The sequence below is a fragment of the Phyllobates terribilis genome, unplaced genomic scaffold (genome assembly GCF_046119375.1).
Source record: "Phyllobates terribilis strain yellow unplaced genomic scaffold, ASM4611937v1 Scaffold_4__5_contigs__length_816908805, whole genome shotgun sequence".
Taxonomy (NCBI): domain Eukaryota; kingdom Metazoa; phylum Chordata; class Amphibia; order Anura; family Dendrobatidae; genus Phyllobates; species Phyllobates terribilis.
This window is the reverse complement of record NW_027362764.1, coordinates 515,210,012-515,226,619: the sequence shown is the minus strand read 5'-3', so window position 1 is coordinate 515,226,619 and position 16,608 is coordinate 515,210,012. Positions and strand designations below refer to the sequence as shown.

Below are 16,608 nucleotides of genomic sequence, written 5' to 3'. Positions count from 1 at the left end.
TTAAAAACAGGGTGGCACATGTTAAGGAGCTGAAACTCCTAAACCCTTCATCCAATTTTAATGTGGATACCCTCAAATGAAAGCTGAAAGTCTGAACTTCAACTGCATCTGAATTGTTTTGTTTAAAATTCATTGTGGTAATGTCTAGAACCAAAATTAGAAAAATGTTGTCTCTGTCCAAATATATATGGACCTAACGGTACCTGTCGAGAGGTGCAGAAGTCTCATTTTGTGACGGGGCCGGGTGGTGGAACCTCTGTGCCTAGGAACAAGGAGGGACCCCGAGGGGCAGGTGTTATTCGGGTACCTTGTAATAGAGCGGGTGGCTCCCACGGGTCAGATATCTGGGACTGTCCGGAGTAGCGGGTGGACACAACAGGTAGGTAGCAGTCACTGGGTGAGCAGGCGGGTGGTCACGGGAAGTGACGGAAGAGCAGGTAAGAGTCTCTTGGCTGGCAGGCAGGTGGTCACGGCAAGTGACGGCTGAGCGGGTAAGAGTCTCTTGGCAGGCAGGCAGGTGGTCACGGCAAGTGACGGCTGAGCGGGTAAGAGTCTCTTGGCTGGCAGGCAGGTGGTCACGGCAAGTGACGGCGGAGCCTCCAGGTAGGCTAGCAGGCGGGTAGCAGGTGAGCGCTCCCAGGTGAGCAGGCTAGCAGGTACGGCAGGTAGCAGGCAGGTAACTGGCAGGTGCTTCCTGGTTCGCAGGTGGACTTGCCCATAGACAGACTGGCGGATGCAGGAGACAGACTGTCGGGCTGAAGAGAAGACAAGCAGGCAGACAGGACTGGTAGTCAGGCTGGCGACGGGACCTGAGGGCTGAAGCAGAGGTGAGTATGCTTTGCAACAACTTTGCTCGGGCACCTCCATTTTGGAGGAGGTGCCTTATATATGGGAAGTCCTCCGGCCATTGGCCGGGGACTCCTTAGGACAGCGCGCGCGGTCCCTTTAAGAGAGGGGGAGCGCACGCCCTAAGTACAGTGCCCGGGAAGGAGCGCGCGCCGGCAGCAAGCGAGGGAAGGAGCGCTGGAGGACGCCATGCGCTGAACAGGAAGGTGAGAGGGACGGCGTCTCTGCCTAGCAGGAGGCAGAGACGCCGATGCTACAGTACCCCCCCCTTCCCCTTTAGGCCCTTCCTTTTTTAGGCCAGAGAGAAATTTCTCAAGGAGAAGCGGAGCGTTGATGTTCTCCCTGGGTTCCCAAGTTCTTTCCTCAGGACCAAACCCCTTCCAATCCACCAGAAAAAAGGTTCTCCCTCTTACCCTCTTGGTGGCCTGGATACTCTCCACTTCAAAGACGTCCTCAGCAGAAACCGGAGTAGGAGGAGTACCTGGATTGTCGGAAAAAGTGTTAAGGACAACTTGTTTGAGGAGGGATACGTGGAAGGAGTTGGGAATGCGTAGGGTGGCCGGGCGTTTTAATTTGTAGGCCACAGGGTTAATTTGCCTGAGGACTTCGAAGGGTCCGATGAATCGAGGACCCAACTTGTAGGAGGGTACTTTGAGCTGCACATGTTTGCAAGAGTGCCAAACCTTGTCTCCTGGATGGAATTGAGGCGGATCCAGATGTCTCTTATCAGCATATATCTTCATCCGCTCGGAGGACAGAAGAAGAGCGGACATGGTGCTCTCCCAAATAGTAGAAAATTCGCTGACAAGAGAATCCGCGGCAGGGTTGTCCACAGGAGCGGAGACAGGAACTGGAATCCGGGGATGTTGGCCACCGACTATAAAGAACGGGGACTTGGAAGAGGATTCACTCTCATGGTTATTATAAGAGAACTCTGCCCATGGCAGGAGATCCACCCAATCCGAATGGTGGGCATTAACGAAGTGCCGGGGGTAGCTGGTCAGGATCTGATTGATCCGCTCCACTTGACCATTGGACTGTGGGTGGTAAGTGGAGGAGAAATCCAGGGTGACGTCTAGCAGCTTACATGTGGCTCTCCAGAAGCGTGAGGTGAACTGGACCCCACGATCCGACACGATGTGGAGGGGTAGGCCATGGAGACGGAAGATGTGGCGGATAAAGTCTTTAGCCAGCTCGGGTGCAGATGGGAAACCAGGCAGGGGAATGAAGTGGGCCATTTTAGAAAAGCGGTCAGCGACCACCCAAATGACTGTACAACTGGCAGAAACAGGAAGATCGGTGATAAAGTCCATAGCAATGTGCTGCCATGGAGCAGCAGGTACGGGAAGGGGTAGGAGATGGCCAGCTGGTAGATGTCTGGGAACTTTGTTACGGGCACAGGATGAACAGGCCGCGACAAAGTCTACAACGTCCTTACGCAGGGTAGGCCACCAGTAATGCTGGGTAATGAGCTGGAAGGTCTTCTTTTGGCCAGCTAGTTTAGAAGAATGTCCCCAGCGAAGAACCCTCTCCCGATCTGGTACTGCTACAAACGTCTTACCGGGTGGAAGACGAGTCAGATCCAAGGGGACCACATTCATCACCTTGGAGGGGTCAATGATGTGCGTAGGCTCCTCCTCTTGATCGGAGGACAGGAAGGACCGGGACAAGGCATCAGCTTTGACGTTCTTGTCCGCCGGGCGGAAATGAAGTATGAAGTCGAAGCGGGCAAAAAACAACGAACACTGGGCCTGGCGAGGATTAAGTCTCTGGGCATTTTGGAGATATGCCAGGTTTTTGTGATCCATGTAGATGATCACCGGGTAAAGAGCCCCTTCAAGCAGATAGCGCCATTCCCCCAGTGCCAATTTGACGGCTAGCAATTCACGGTCTCCTATGGAGTAGTTGCGCTCAGACGAGGAGAAGATTTTGGAGAAGAAGCCGCAGGTTACCATTCTCCCGGTAGAAGATTTTTGGGTGAGTACCGCTCCGGCTCCGGAGGAGGAGGCATCAGCCTCCAGGTAGAATTGTTTATTGCTGTCCGGACGGTGCAGGACGGGGGCAGAGGCGAAGACTCTCTTTAAGGAAAGGAAGGCCTCCTCAGCTTCAGGCGACCATACCTTGGGATTTGCCCCCTTACGGGTAAGCGCAGATATGGGAGCAGTCCGGGACGAGAAGTGTGGGATGAAAAGACGATAGTAATTGGCGAAGCCCAGGAATTGCTGTATTGCCTTCAATCCCTCTGGACGGGGCCATTTTAGGACAGTAGAGAGCTTCTCGGGATCCATTTGCAGACCTGTCTGGGAGATAACATAGCCCAAGAATGGAAGGGAGGTCTGGTTGAAGAGGCACTTCTCGTATTTGGCATAGAGGTGGTTCTGCCGAAGCCTAAGTAGGACCTGACGAACATCCCTCTGGTGTGTGGGGAGATCCGGAGAGAAGACCAAGATATCGTCCAGGTATACCACTACGCAGGAGTACAGGAGGTCACGGAAGATGTCGTTGACCAGTTCTTGAAAGACAGCGGGAGCATTACAGAGACCGAAGGGCATCACAAGGTACTCATAGTGACCGTCCCGGGTATTGAATGCTGTCTTCCACTCGTCTCCTTGACGGATACGGACCAGGTTATATGCTCCTCTTAGATCCAGCTTGGAGAAGATCCTGGTGCCCTTGAGACGGTCAAACAACTCGGAGATGAGCGGCAGGGGGTATTTGTTTTTTACAGTGATTTCATTGAGTCCTCTGTAGACAATACAGGGACATAGCGAGCCGTCTTTCTTTTTGACAAAGAAGAATCCGGCTGCTGGCGAGGAGGTAGATTTTCGGATAAATCCCCTAGCCAGATTTTCTTCAATGTATTCAGACATGGCCCGGGTTTCGGCCGCAGACAACGGGTAGATACGCCCACGGGGAGGAGTGGCGCCAGGTACCAGGTCGATCGGGCAGTCATATGGCCTATGGGGTAGCAACGTCTCTGCTTCCTTTTTACCGAAGATGTCCGCATAGGGCCAGTATGGAGCTGGGAGACTGGGTAGATTAGCTGGAGTAGGCGGAGGGCGAGCTGGGCGGTCCGGAACCAGGCAAGTCTTATGGCAGTCTGGACCCCACCGGAGTACTTCACCGGATCGCCAGTTCAATACGGCTTCATGTGTCTGGAGCCAAGGTAGACCTAGCAACAGGGAGTGAGAGAGTCCGGATAGCACATGGAAGGAGATCTTCTCTGAGTGCAGCATTCCCACCTGCAGAGTTAAGGGTTCAGTGATGAGCAGGATGGGCATTGGAAGGAGTCTTCCATCCACAAAGGCAACTGACAAAGGTTCAGTGAGAGGCTTGGTGGGAATACGGTATCTCTCTACCAAGGACTAGGAGATGAGGTTCCCAGCAGCTCCAGAGTCCAGGTGGGCGATTTCAAAGTGCCGACCCTCTCCCCAGGAGAAAGAGACAGACAAAGTCAGGGAGGGAGAGGACTTACTTTTGTCTAGGACGACCTCTCCGAGCGATCCTAGACACCGGCGTTTCCCGGCCTCTCCGGGCAGGAACGGATCGGGTGCTCCTTGCTGCCACAATAGAAACAGCTCCCCTCGGCCCGGCGTGACTCCTGGCGGGATTTGACCAACTTGGTCTGGTCAACCTGCATGGGCTCGGGTGAGTGCGCCCGGGGAGTGGCTGGGCGGGACAGATCTCTGGAAGTTAGGAGCAAGGTGGGGAAACCTTCTCTCACGGGTGGTTTCCTTGGTACGTTCCTGGAAACGGATGTCAATCCGGGTAGCCAGTGACACCAGGTCGTCCAGGGTGGTAGGGATGTCCCGACCGGCAAGTTCATCTTTATTCCGACCGGAAAGACCCTCCCAGAAGACGGACAGCAGGGCCTCGTTAGCCCAGGCAAGCTCAGAAGCGAGGGTACGGAACCTTATGGCATATTGGCCTACGGTGAGACTCCCTTGGCGGAGACGTAGCAGAGAGGAGACCGATGAGTTTTTTCGTCCTGGTTCATCGAAGACTTTCCGGAAAGCTGTGAGGAAAGCTGACAAGTTGGATACCAGGGGATCCCCTCTCTCCCACAGGGGATTTAGCCAAGCCAGTGCTTCCCCAGTGAGATGGGACATGATGAATGCCACTTTGGCCTGGTCGGAGGTAAAATGATGTGCCAAGAGTTCAAAGTGCAGGTTGCACTGGTTTATGAAACCTTGAGCCAAAGCGGGGTCTCCACCAAAACGAGGCGGTGCAGAGAGCCGGGGGTTGGGGCTAGATGCCATGGTATAGGTGGGCATCGGCGCTGCGACTCGCGGCGGATGCCAATGGAGTAGTCAGTGTGTCCAGGCGGGAATTGACATTCCGCAGATGGTTCAGGATGGTCTCCTGTTGGGATCTCTGACGGGAGACTTCATAGTATAGGTCAGAGAGCGAGGGAGCTTGGGCGCCACCGGATTCCATGGCCCGAGCAAACTGTAACGGGGCCGGGTGGTGGAACCTCTGTGCCTAGGAACAAGGAGGGACCCTGAGGGGCAGGTGTTATTCTGGGACGACCTTGTAATAGAGCGGGTGGCTCCCACGGGTCAGATAGCTGGGACTGTCCGGAGTAGCGGGTGGACACAACAGGTAGGTAGCAGTCACTGGATGAGCAGGCGGGTGGTCACAGGAAGTGACGGAAGAGCAGGTAAGAGTCTCTTGGCTGGCAGGCAGGTGGTCAAGGCAAGTGACGGCTGAGCGGGTAAGAGTCTCTTGGCAGGCAGGCAGGTGGTCACGGCAAGTGACGGCTGAGCGGGTAAGAGTCTCTTGGCTGGCAGGCAGGTGGTCACGGCAAATGACAGCGGATCCTCCAGGTAGGCTAGCAGGCGGGTAGCAGGTGAGCGCTCCCAGGTGAGCAGACTAGCAGGTACGGCAGGTAGCAGGCAGGTAACTGGCAGGTGCTTCCTGGTTCGCAGGTGGACTTGCCCATAGACAGACTGGCGGATGCAGGAGACAGACTGTCGGGCTGAAGAGAAGACAAGCAGGCAGACAGGACTGGTAGTCAGGCTGGCAACGGGACCTGAGGGCTGAAGCAGAGGTGAGTATGCTTTGCAACAACTTTGCTCGGGCACCTCCATTGGCCGGGGACTCCGTAGGACGGCGCGCTGTCCCTTTAAGAGAGGGGGAGCGCGCGCGCGCCCTAAGTACAGTGCCCAGAAAGGAGCGCGCGCCGGCAGCAGCGAGGGAAGGAGCGCTGGAGGACGCCGTGCGCTGAACAGGAAGGTGAGAGGGACGGCGTCTCTGCCTAGCAGGAGGCAGAGACGCCGATGCTACACATTGACAGTTACAGGAATCGTTTGATTGCAGTGATTGCCTCAAAAGGTTGTTCAACAAAATATTAAGGTAAGAGTATCATCATTTCTGTCCAGGTCTATTTCATGAGTTTAATTTTTTTTTATAAATTCTGTGGAAGCAGGGTTGAAAAACAATGTCTGACTTTCATTTGTTAATTTTCATAGATTTTTAATGTATTATTACTTTTGTCAGTTTCAAGTTATTTCTGTGACCATTGTGGGTTTTTCTTTCATTAAACGAGAGGTACCAACAATTTTGACCGCGTGTGTATAATCTCAAAAGTCCAATCCTAGTCCCCATGACAAAGTAGAAAGGTTCAAGGTCAGTGCACATGCGCTAGTGTCTTGAAGGACAAGCCTTGACAAACGCCATGAGTTTTCAAGCGTCATCACAACAAGGATTCTAGTCACAAAGGTAACATTGCACGCCGGCTTCCACTAGTCAACCATTTGTGGCCAAAGCGTCTGTGTCATCTGGCAATTTGGGTCACCTGACCTAGGATCCCCGGGCGATATCACGGAGCGTAAATGTAAAGCGCTTGAACTCATTGATGAAAAAAGAAAAAAATGAGATAACAAGGCCACCACATACAGCTACTCTAGTTCAATCAATATAATTAATCATTCAAACTCTATAAAAATGACCACCGTAGGTAAACCCATTGTTCCCCTGATATCTGTTTTTGTAAATAATTTATTTCCCCTATAATATGCCAATCTTAAAGCCCCTTTTTCCTAGATCTTTATCTCTGCTGTTCTTCTGTCTCTATTATTTTGGACAGATATGAATAAATTGAAAAGTGCAATTTTATAACATGTTCCTGTTCACCCTTACTGCTGCCCAGTCAGAATATAAGGGGACTTGCCTTTTTGACAAGGAGAACTGGTACTACCATGTTGGTGATTTATTCATGTACTTACAAGAAGGATAACAGAGGGATTAAACAATGGAAAGTTGCTCCAGTACCTTTATTTTATAGGTAATTTGTGTATTTCTGAAAATAAACATGTTGGAGGGCCACAAGGTTCCGTTGTCCTTCTTTCCCAAGTCGGCCATCATGACAGGAGGCTATATCTCTAAGATGTCCTAGATAACCAGCCACAGGTGTATACAGATCATAGGACCTCATAGTAAAACTTGAGGACTCATTGTCTGATAAATTTACATTCTTTTTTTAGTATATTTCTATAACAGTTCTCTATATTTGGAGCTCTGTTAAAGGGGTTGTGTGGTGAAAACCATTTATCTCCTAACCCCAGGATAGATGATAACTTGCTGAGCGGAGGGTGTCCCATCTCTGGGACCTGCAGCAATTGATAGGTTGGGGAACTTTTATGCCTGATGCGAAGCTTTTATTATCATTTTGAAATGGTGTGGCAGGTTGTCCCTGCATCCTTCCTTCTCTATGGGGCAGTCTGATATGCAGTGCTATGCAGTCCGATATGAAATGGAGCACTGGTTGCATGTACAAGTGTCTTTATGCTCCATTCTAATGGGGGTAAAAGTTCCCCTTTCTGCTGATCTGTACAGACCCCAGTAGTCAGCTTGTGGATCGGTGTGGTCTATCTCCTATCACTTGGAAAGGAGATAACTGGATTTTACTGATAACCCCTTTAATGCTGATGCATTGGGTCAATGGTGTAGTTTGTAAAGGATTAGTCAGACCTGTTAATGAAACTGCCTCAAAGTAAAAAATGCCAATTTGTACCTTTTCCACCACTTTTCTAACTAGATTCTGAAGCCTCACCAACTTTTACTTGACTCATATGGACAAAAGTGGCGCAGGTTTTAATAAATATGATGCGCAGTCTGACACCATATTACAGAACCTCTTACCTGCTGAATACATACACACTGAATTTCTTTCCTGGGTTCAGGGAAGGTCCTAGTAGTCAGTACTCAAACGCTGATGACATGTCCTGGACATGTGACATCAAGGTTATATCTTGGAAAAATCCCTTATTTATTATTTTAATTCCCATTAAAAGTTTGTCTCATCTCCATGCAAGTGCCATATCAGAATGAAGTTGCTATTGATTGCCTAATTAAAATAAATTAACTATTAAAGAAGTTGTCCACTACTTGGACAACCCCTTCTCATACCCCTCGCTTGGCCCCGATAAAATAAAAAAGCTTATCCTCACCTCCCGTGCCGGCACCATTTCAACGGTGTCGGCGCTCTCGGTCGCGGGACTGTCATGCTGTTGTTGTGACATGTGAGCCCTGCGCCCAATCAGCGCTGGCGTCACTGACCCCGCCTTTGTACGTTTAATTAACAGGAAGTGGCGGCTGCTCTCACCTCCTGTTAATTACTTAACCGTACGATGGCAGCGCCAGTGACGCCAGCGCTGATTGGGCGCAGGGCTCACATGTCACAACAACCGCACGAGAGGAGCCCCGGAACCGCGAGTGCCGACACTGCTGGAATGGCTAAGCCACGGGAGGCGAGTATAAGCTTTTTTATTTTATCGGGGCCTCAAATTTTAGATCAAGAAGGGGTTGTCCTAGCAGTGGACGACCCCTTTAACTTTAAAATAACTTACGGAAATTGCGCTATTCCTTATTTTGCAGGCTATTGTTAAATGTCCGGGTGATCACATTACTAAGGTTGTAACTATGAAGCGTGCAGTGTATTGAGGACAATGACCTTGATTTTATGTAAACAGTATTTTTATTATGTGACATATTGTAACTAAACCAACAGTAATATTTCTTTACAGCTAAAAGGAAGACCTGAACAATAGCTATCACGTGTCACTATAAGGAAAATACATTCTGCTTCCTTTCATTGTAGATTTACCATGAACGATCACCCAGTGTGCTGGATTTACGATAAATGTTATATTAATTGTACTGTTACTCCTAGGACATTTATTTTAAAGCGTACTTGATCCCAAGCACTGTTTCAGCTGAGGTGCTCTTCTGGAATGTATTTATTTATGTGGTTACCAAAGGAACTGCTGTAGCCCAGGGACTTGTTTTATCCAGCAGATAATGGGCGATAATTAGGCAGGTAGTTGTAGGCAAGAGATGAGATGTGTTCTGCTACTAAGGAAACTTACACCACAACTGCAGGCACAGGCTCCCTGTAGACCTTTCTGGGCCTTAGAAAAGTGTCACTTAGGAATTAAAGATTTGTCACTGGGGACTAAATGTGTTTAACAACCACAGGGCGTACAGTAAACAAGTCTTTAAATAAGCCCTTCATTATCCCAACACTATATCTATCTATCTATCTATCCATCAGCTTTTCAGATGAGTTCAATATTATTATCACTCTTGTGGACAATGAAACTATGCATAAAACGATTCAAATATTTTTTTTAAAAACCAAACAATGTGAATTTGCGCAGTGAGCCACACTATATCTTATGTCTGTATTTTCTATGTAAATTCCCATTTGATTAAAAAATAACATCACAAATAGGAAAAGCTTTCCTATATCATTTACAATCTAATATGAAATCAGGATACTGCCAATTTAATTTTTTTTTTTGCATTTTTATTTTTTTTCCAGCTCTTTTCAAAGAGTCATAACTTTTTTATTTTTCCATCCACATGGCAAAATGAGGGCTTATTTGTTCCAGAGAGAGGTTTAATTCGGAAAGACATTGTGGTAAATTGAATATAGTGTACAGAAAAAATGGGGAAAAAAATTCCAAGGGAGGTGAAATGGCAAAAAAATCACAATGCTACCATTGTTTTAAAAATGACCTGGTGATATGATTCTTCAAATACGTTTGATTACGGCAATTCAAAGCATGTATAGTTCTTATTCTGTTTTAGCGGTTTAAAAAAATTCCGAACTTTGTAAAAAAAAATTTTTAAAAAATTGGCTTGTGTTGCCATTTTCTAAGACCCACACATTTTTAATTCTTATGTTTGTTTTTTTTGCTGTTTATTTCTTTATACTTTTTTTAGTCTCGGAGGGGACTTGAAACAGTGATCATTTGATTGTTTTGTATACTGCAATGCTACAGGATATATTAAAAAACATGGTCTCGTATGCACAGGAACAACACCTTCAACAGGCCCTCATCTGCCATGGCAAGCCATCGGCAATCCGTGATCACGTCGCGGGGGCTTGAAGTGTGTGATCAGAACCAATTCCCATGTTGAATTGCATGGCTTAAATGTGGCTGTCAGAGATTGAATGGCACTTAAAGGGTTAACATTAGTTTTCATAGCTAGCTACTAGTGATGAGCAAGCATGTTCTGTTAACCCTTTCGACGAGCATGCTCGGGTGCTCGCCGAGTATCTTCAGCATGCTCGGTGATATGTTTTAGTCACTCTGTGCGCATGATTTGCGACTGTTTGACAGCTTTAATACATGTGAGGAATGCCTATTTCTTAGGCATTCCTCACATGTATTAAAGCTGTGAAACAGTCGCAAATCATGCGCACGGAGTGACTAAAACATATCACCGAGCATGCTGAAGATACTCAGCGAGCATGCTCGCCGAAAGGGTTAACAGAGCATGCTCGATCATCACTACTATCTAATATAGTCAGCATCTGCCTTATGTGGAGCTCAGTTCAGTTCCTGAGACTGCTCCACAGACCCTTACTGGATCCATGATGGATATATTAGGAGTTAAATCCCAAGGAAAAAAGGCATAACGTTCCAGTGTTTCATTTTAAATCGAAATAAGTCTCTAAGTCAAGTTCGAAAATAGATTATAATATTTCATTCGAGAGTCATTTTATGCTTGATCCAGAGATGTTCTAGTTGAACGATAGATTAGTCATGTAACTTAAAGGGAATCTGCCTAGAAAAAGTGGAATTATAAAGGAAGTGCAACTCCATGTAGGGCAGCTTGCCAAAATCCTTTTCCAGAACAAGTACTTTAAAGTAACATACCAGTTAGGTACTCTGATTGGTGAAAGTCTCATCTTTCAGTTTCAGATAGGATAGCCAATGAGTAGGTACATTTTTTTTTTTTTTTTGTAAATGGTCATTTGCTCACACTATTGGTCCATTTAGAAAAGCCAATGTGTGCTGTTAAAGGGAATCTGTAACCAGGTATGTGCTTCTCCATCTGAGAGCAGCATAGTGTACAGAGACCTTGATTGCCGTGATGTAGCAGTTACTGGGCTACTTGCTGTTATTTTGATAAAAATCACAGTTTTATCTGCTGCAGATCTATCAGTTCTCTGTATAACTTCCCCACACCACTGATTGGTAGCTTTCTGTGTACACTGTGCATAGGAAGAAAACTGTCAATTGGTAGTGTGGGTGGGGTTATATAGACATCATGAATATGGAGGACTACATGGCAGCAGGTTTACTAGTCCTCTATTGCTGATAAAACATTGATTTGATCAAAACTTCAGCAAGCCTAGTAAGTGAGACACCCCTGGAATCAGGGTCTCTGCCCCTACATTATGCTTCTCTCAGATTAGTTAGCAAAAACCTGGTGATAGATTCCCTTTAAAAAAAAAATTGATCAGCACTCATTTACTGGACTGTTTAGACAGGCCAACAAAACAATGATGGAGACGGAACAATTGCTAATATGATTGATTGTTTATTCCCATACAGTATCTCGTTACTATTAGCACAATGGCACCATATGATGGTGATAACTATGAGTTTTATACATGCAGAAAAATAATTGTACCAGATAACGGAGAATTTTTTTAATTTGTTAGGTGATTGCAGGTCTGGTTAGATTTGTATTCAATGTGAAAAGGCCCCCAAAACATTATACTAATGTCGGCTGAATCCACCAATATCGACCGGAACAACCAACAGTCTAATGTATCTGGGGCCTCCAGACTCTTCTCCCAACAGATTATGTCGGGGAAGAGAAGGATCCGGCATGTCGCATCTCTAAAGGCCTATCCTTTTATTCTCGGGGAGATAAGATGCTGCCAGAGGAGTCTGGCAGTGACTCTCTCATAGAGAATACAGAAGAGCTCGGCCAAGAAAAACGCTCCTGTGTATGATGGAATCGGGAGAGATAGCTGTTGGCTGAACAAGATATATCCATTGTGTATGGATAAAACCAGGTCAGGTGTTTAGATTAGGTCTGTCTAATTATACCACATGAATGTAGTAAAGTAGGAAAGTCACCGTATGTGTTTTACATGTCAGTGATGTATACCTATCAGGTAATAAAAATATAGCCGTTGTGTAACCTAGTCCAAGAATTTCCCCATTACATCACATCAAAACCTCCTTGAAACAAAAGGGCATATCTTCATGTTCCGCTACCACCTCCCGTCAGGTACTGGTTCACACCACTATTCCCGTAACCATTTAGGACTTGGTGACTATTTTATTGCCGTCTCATTTCAGTGATCTTTGGGTTCATTATTCACACTTTTGTCAAAGTGCCTCTGAAGAATGAGATCCATATGTAGGATATAACCACCTATAATGATCTGTGCAGCCACCCATTGTTGACGCTGCTTTCCAGGGGCCACAGCATGGGCTGCCTCTATGATACATACACCTTATGGCGTTTAGTTCCCTCTAGTCCTTCTCACCGTAATTTTCTTGCCTACCCCAACATCAAAAAGTCACTTGTAAATATAAAATCATTCTTTTTGACAGGTAATTAAAAGATTCTGTTCATCCATAGTTATATTTCTTGGGAAGTTGAGAGAAACTACTGCCGCCACCTTTATATCTCCCACCATAGTTGTCCTTTAAATTCAAGCCAAAACAAATCATAATGATCTGATTAATGGTGATCAGAGAAGACTAAGGCTGGTTGGAAAAGCCTTTTTAGTGACATTATTTTGGCCTCTTACTGTTTTCATAGAGTAACCTTGTGATTTTTGTTGGCAGAGACATGAGCGCCACACTAAGTCTACTGGAGGTTCTGCCGATACCGTGGATAATCTCATATCTCCTCAACCACCAAAGACCAAAGGAAAGAGAAATCCAGAACCTCAAATACTAAACAAACCCGTCCGTGTGAAACAGAAGAAAGAGATGAACAATAATGTTGTCTACCAAGAAAATGGTAAGTACTGATGGCCATGGGATGTTTATTCCCCTACTGTGTAATAGTTTTCATATTTTGAATATATCTTAATATTGGTGCATTATTAATTCTTAAAGTGTTTTATGCGGACTTTGGTGTAAAACTAGATGATCAGGAGAAGTCGTGGGTTCCACATGTAGTGTGTACTGTTTGTGTAGAAGAACTACGACAGCGGTCTAAAGAGAAGAAAGACATCGTGTTGGCGTGCCTATGATCTATGATTCATTATAATGAATAGAGGTTTTAACAAAAGAAACAGAGCCAGAATTTTCTCGTAAAGGGGCATTTACACTACAAGATAATCGTGAATGAGCATTGTTAGCCGCTTCCCGACCGCCCACTGTAGATAAACGTCCGCGCTGCCTGGGCTCTGTGCAGCGCGGACGTTTAAAAACGGTGGGTGGTCCCGCAGCGCTCAGGACCCCCAGGGTCTTGCAAGCGCTGCGGGAGCGGTGCTGAGCGATAGCTCTGACAGGGAACATCATCGGGACCTGATTGGATCAGGTCCCAGTGATGTTAACCCTTTGCTGTCTTCTATATGCCGCTATCTATAGTGATCGCGGCATATAGAAGACAGCAGGAGGAGAGGGGGTCGTCCACTTACCTCTCCGACGGCCCCCTTATACCTTCCAGGACCTGACGTTGCTATGGCAGCTGGAGGTCACATGACCGCCTCCAGATCTGCCATATATGGTGTCCTGCCTGGCTCAGCCTGCAACTGAAGCCAGGCAGGAGACTGACTGCGAAACAGTCAGGGAAGATCTCATGTAATGTAATACATGTCTATTACATTACATGAGATCAGTGATCAGAAAAATAAAAATTAATGTACCATACAGGGACTAAGTAAAAATGTAAAAAAAATGTTTTTAAACTGTTAAAAAAAATTACAAAATAAATAAACATAAATAAATAAAATATTAAACTGATAAAAACGTATATTTAGGCAAAAATAAAAAAAGTACACCTATTTGGTATCACCGCATCCGAAACAACCCGAGCTATAAAACTGTCACACTTATTAACTCCTTCTGTGCACACCGTAATAAAAATAAATAAAAAAACGGAGCAAAAAACTGATTTTTCCTCATATCACCAAACAAAAAGTGGAAAAAAATGCGATCAAAAAGCAAAATGGAAATAAAAATGGTACCGCTGAAAACGTCATCTTGTTCCGCAAAAAACAAGCCACCATACAGCTCCATCAGCCGAAAAATAAAAAAAGTTATACCTCTCAGAATAAAGCAATGCAAAAAAAAATATTTTATTGTGTTAAAGCGCCAAAACATAAAAAATATACTGTAAGTGTAGTATCGCTGTAAACGTACTGACCCGAAGAATAACGCTGCCTGATCACTTTTACCATATGCAGAACGGCATAAAAAAACCCTCAAAAAACAATTCCTGAATTGTTGGTTTTTGTTAATTTTACCTCCCAAAAAACGGAATAGAAAGCGATCAAAAAATGTCACGTACCCAAAAATGGTACTAATAAAAATGTCAACTCGTCCCGCAAAAAACAAGCCGTCACATGACTCTGTCGGCCAAAATCTGGAAAAATTATAGCTCTCAAAATATGGCGATGCAAAAACTAGATTTTGCAAAACAAAGCGTCTTTTAGTGTGTGACAGCTGTCAGTCATAAAAACCCGATATAAATCTGGTATCTCTGTAATCGCACCGACCCGAAGAATAAAGTAATCTAATCAGTTATATCACACTAGGAACGGCGTAAAAAATAAATAAAACCAATTCTTCACCTGCTACTGATTAGTTTATTATGTCTCCCAAAGATCGCAGTAAGGCGCAGAGCCTTACATTTATCCTGCGCTCTGCGCTGAGCACTTACCCCAGAGTTTCCGTGTAAATCTCTGAAATACGTGATTCAGCCGGAACCCATGACGGAAGATTCCCTGTAATGAGGCAGATATAGGCCACTGTGGATGCCGCCTGGCCTGGGATCCCACGGTGTCATTTGTTTTAGGCGTGCATAAAAGTGCGGTTGGCCACAGTTTTGTGCACTTCTGAAAAAAAGGACACCGCTAAATAGAGGCCAGACGGAGTAACTCTGCTGCCTCATTACAGTGAATGGATCCCACAGGGGTTTCATCTGAATTACATCACTTGGAAATTTAGATGGAAACCCCGATGTAAGTGCTCAGCCTAGAGCGCCGGATAAATGTTACGTAAAATGTTCCCAATAAAAGCTTCAACTCAGTCCTCAAAAAAAGCTAGTCCCCACTCAGGTCCGTCATCTGTTAAAAATATAAGGGACTTCCAAGTTACTGGTAGCAGAAAGGCTCTGGAAAAGCGAAATGGCCCTTGCCCCCCAAAAGAAATTCAGAAAATTTTGTGCTCCCAAATCCAAATGCCTATTCTACAATAATTTGTTCTCCAATTGTCAAATAGCACTCCGTCCCCCCCAGATCTCGCCGTATGGCTGAGCAGTACGATACAGCCACATATGGGGCATTGCCACTTTTAGAAGAAATTGTGTGACACATTTCGGCACCATTTTTACCCATTGCCCTGTGTGAAAATGTAAAATCTAAGGGTAAAACATTTTTTTGTGGTAAAAATATAATTATGCTTTTTTCACTGCCCAATGGTATAAATTTAAAAATTTAAAAATACTCACTACTTCCCTAGATGAATTCCTTGAGAGGTGTAGTTTACAAAATGGGGTCACTTGTGGGGGTTTCTGCTGTTTCGGCATGTCAGCGACTCTTCAGATGTGACATGGTGTCTGCAACCTATCCCAGCCAACATAGCGCTCCTTTCTCTTCCGAACCCTGCCGTACACCAAAGCAGTGGTTTTCCCCCACATATGGGGTATCGGTGTACTCAGGAGAAATTGCACAATAAATTTCATGGTGCAATTTATCCTGTTACCCTTATGATAATGGAAAATTAGGGAATGAAAAACAATTTTTGTGTGAAAAATGTGAAAATTTTATTTTTACGGCTCAATATTATAAACTTCTTTGAAGCGGCTGGGGGTGCAAGGTGCTCACCACACATCTAGATAAGTTCCCTAAGGGGTCTAGTTTCCAAAATGGTGTCACTTGTGGGGGGTTTCCACTGTTTAGGCACATCAGGGGCTCTCCAAATGCAACATGGCATCCGCTAATTATTCAAACAAATTTTACATTCAAAAAGTCAAATGGCGCTCCTTCCCTTCCAAACCCTGCTGTGCGCCCAAACAGTGGTTTGCCTCCACATATGGGGTATCAGCTTGTTCAGGAGAAATTGCACAACAAATTTCATGGTGCAATTTTTCCTATTAACCTTATGATAATGCAAAATTAAGGGATGAAAAACGTTTTTGTGGGAAAAATTTGAAAATTTTAGTTTTACAGCTCAATATTATAAACTTCTGTGAAGCACCTTGGGGTTCAAGGTGCTCACCACACATCTAGATAAGTTCCCTAAGGGGTCTAGTTTCCAAAATGGTGTCACT

The 16,608-nt window shown here is 45.7% G+C and overlaps 1 protein-coding gene across 3 annotated transcripts in view; it reads left to right on the top strand.

Moving 5' to 3' along the window:
* DCDC2 (doublecortin domain containing 2) overlaps positions 1-16,608 on the top strand; it is a 172,441-nt gene that overhangs the window by 70,994 nt on the left and 84,839 nt on the right. For all 3 annotated transcript variants that reach the window (XM_073678850.1, XM_073678848.1, XM_073678849.1), the window contains one exon: positions 12,951-13,128. In XM_073678850.1, the coding sequence (XP_073534951.1) occupies positions 12,951-13,128 (178 nt within the window). The remainder of the gene's footprint in view (positions 1-12,950; positions 13,129-16,608) is intronic.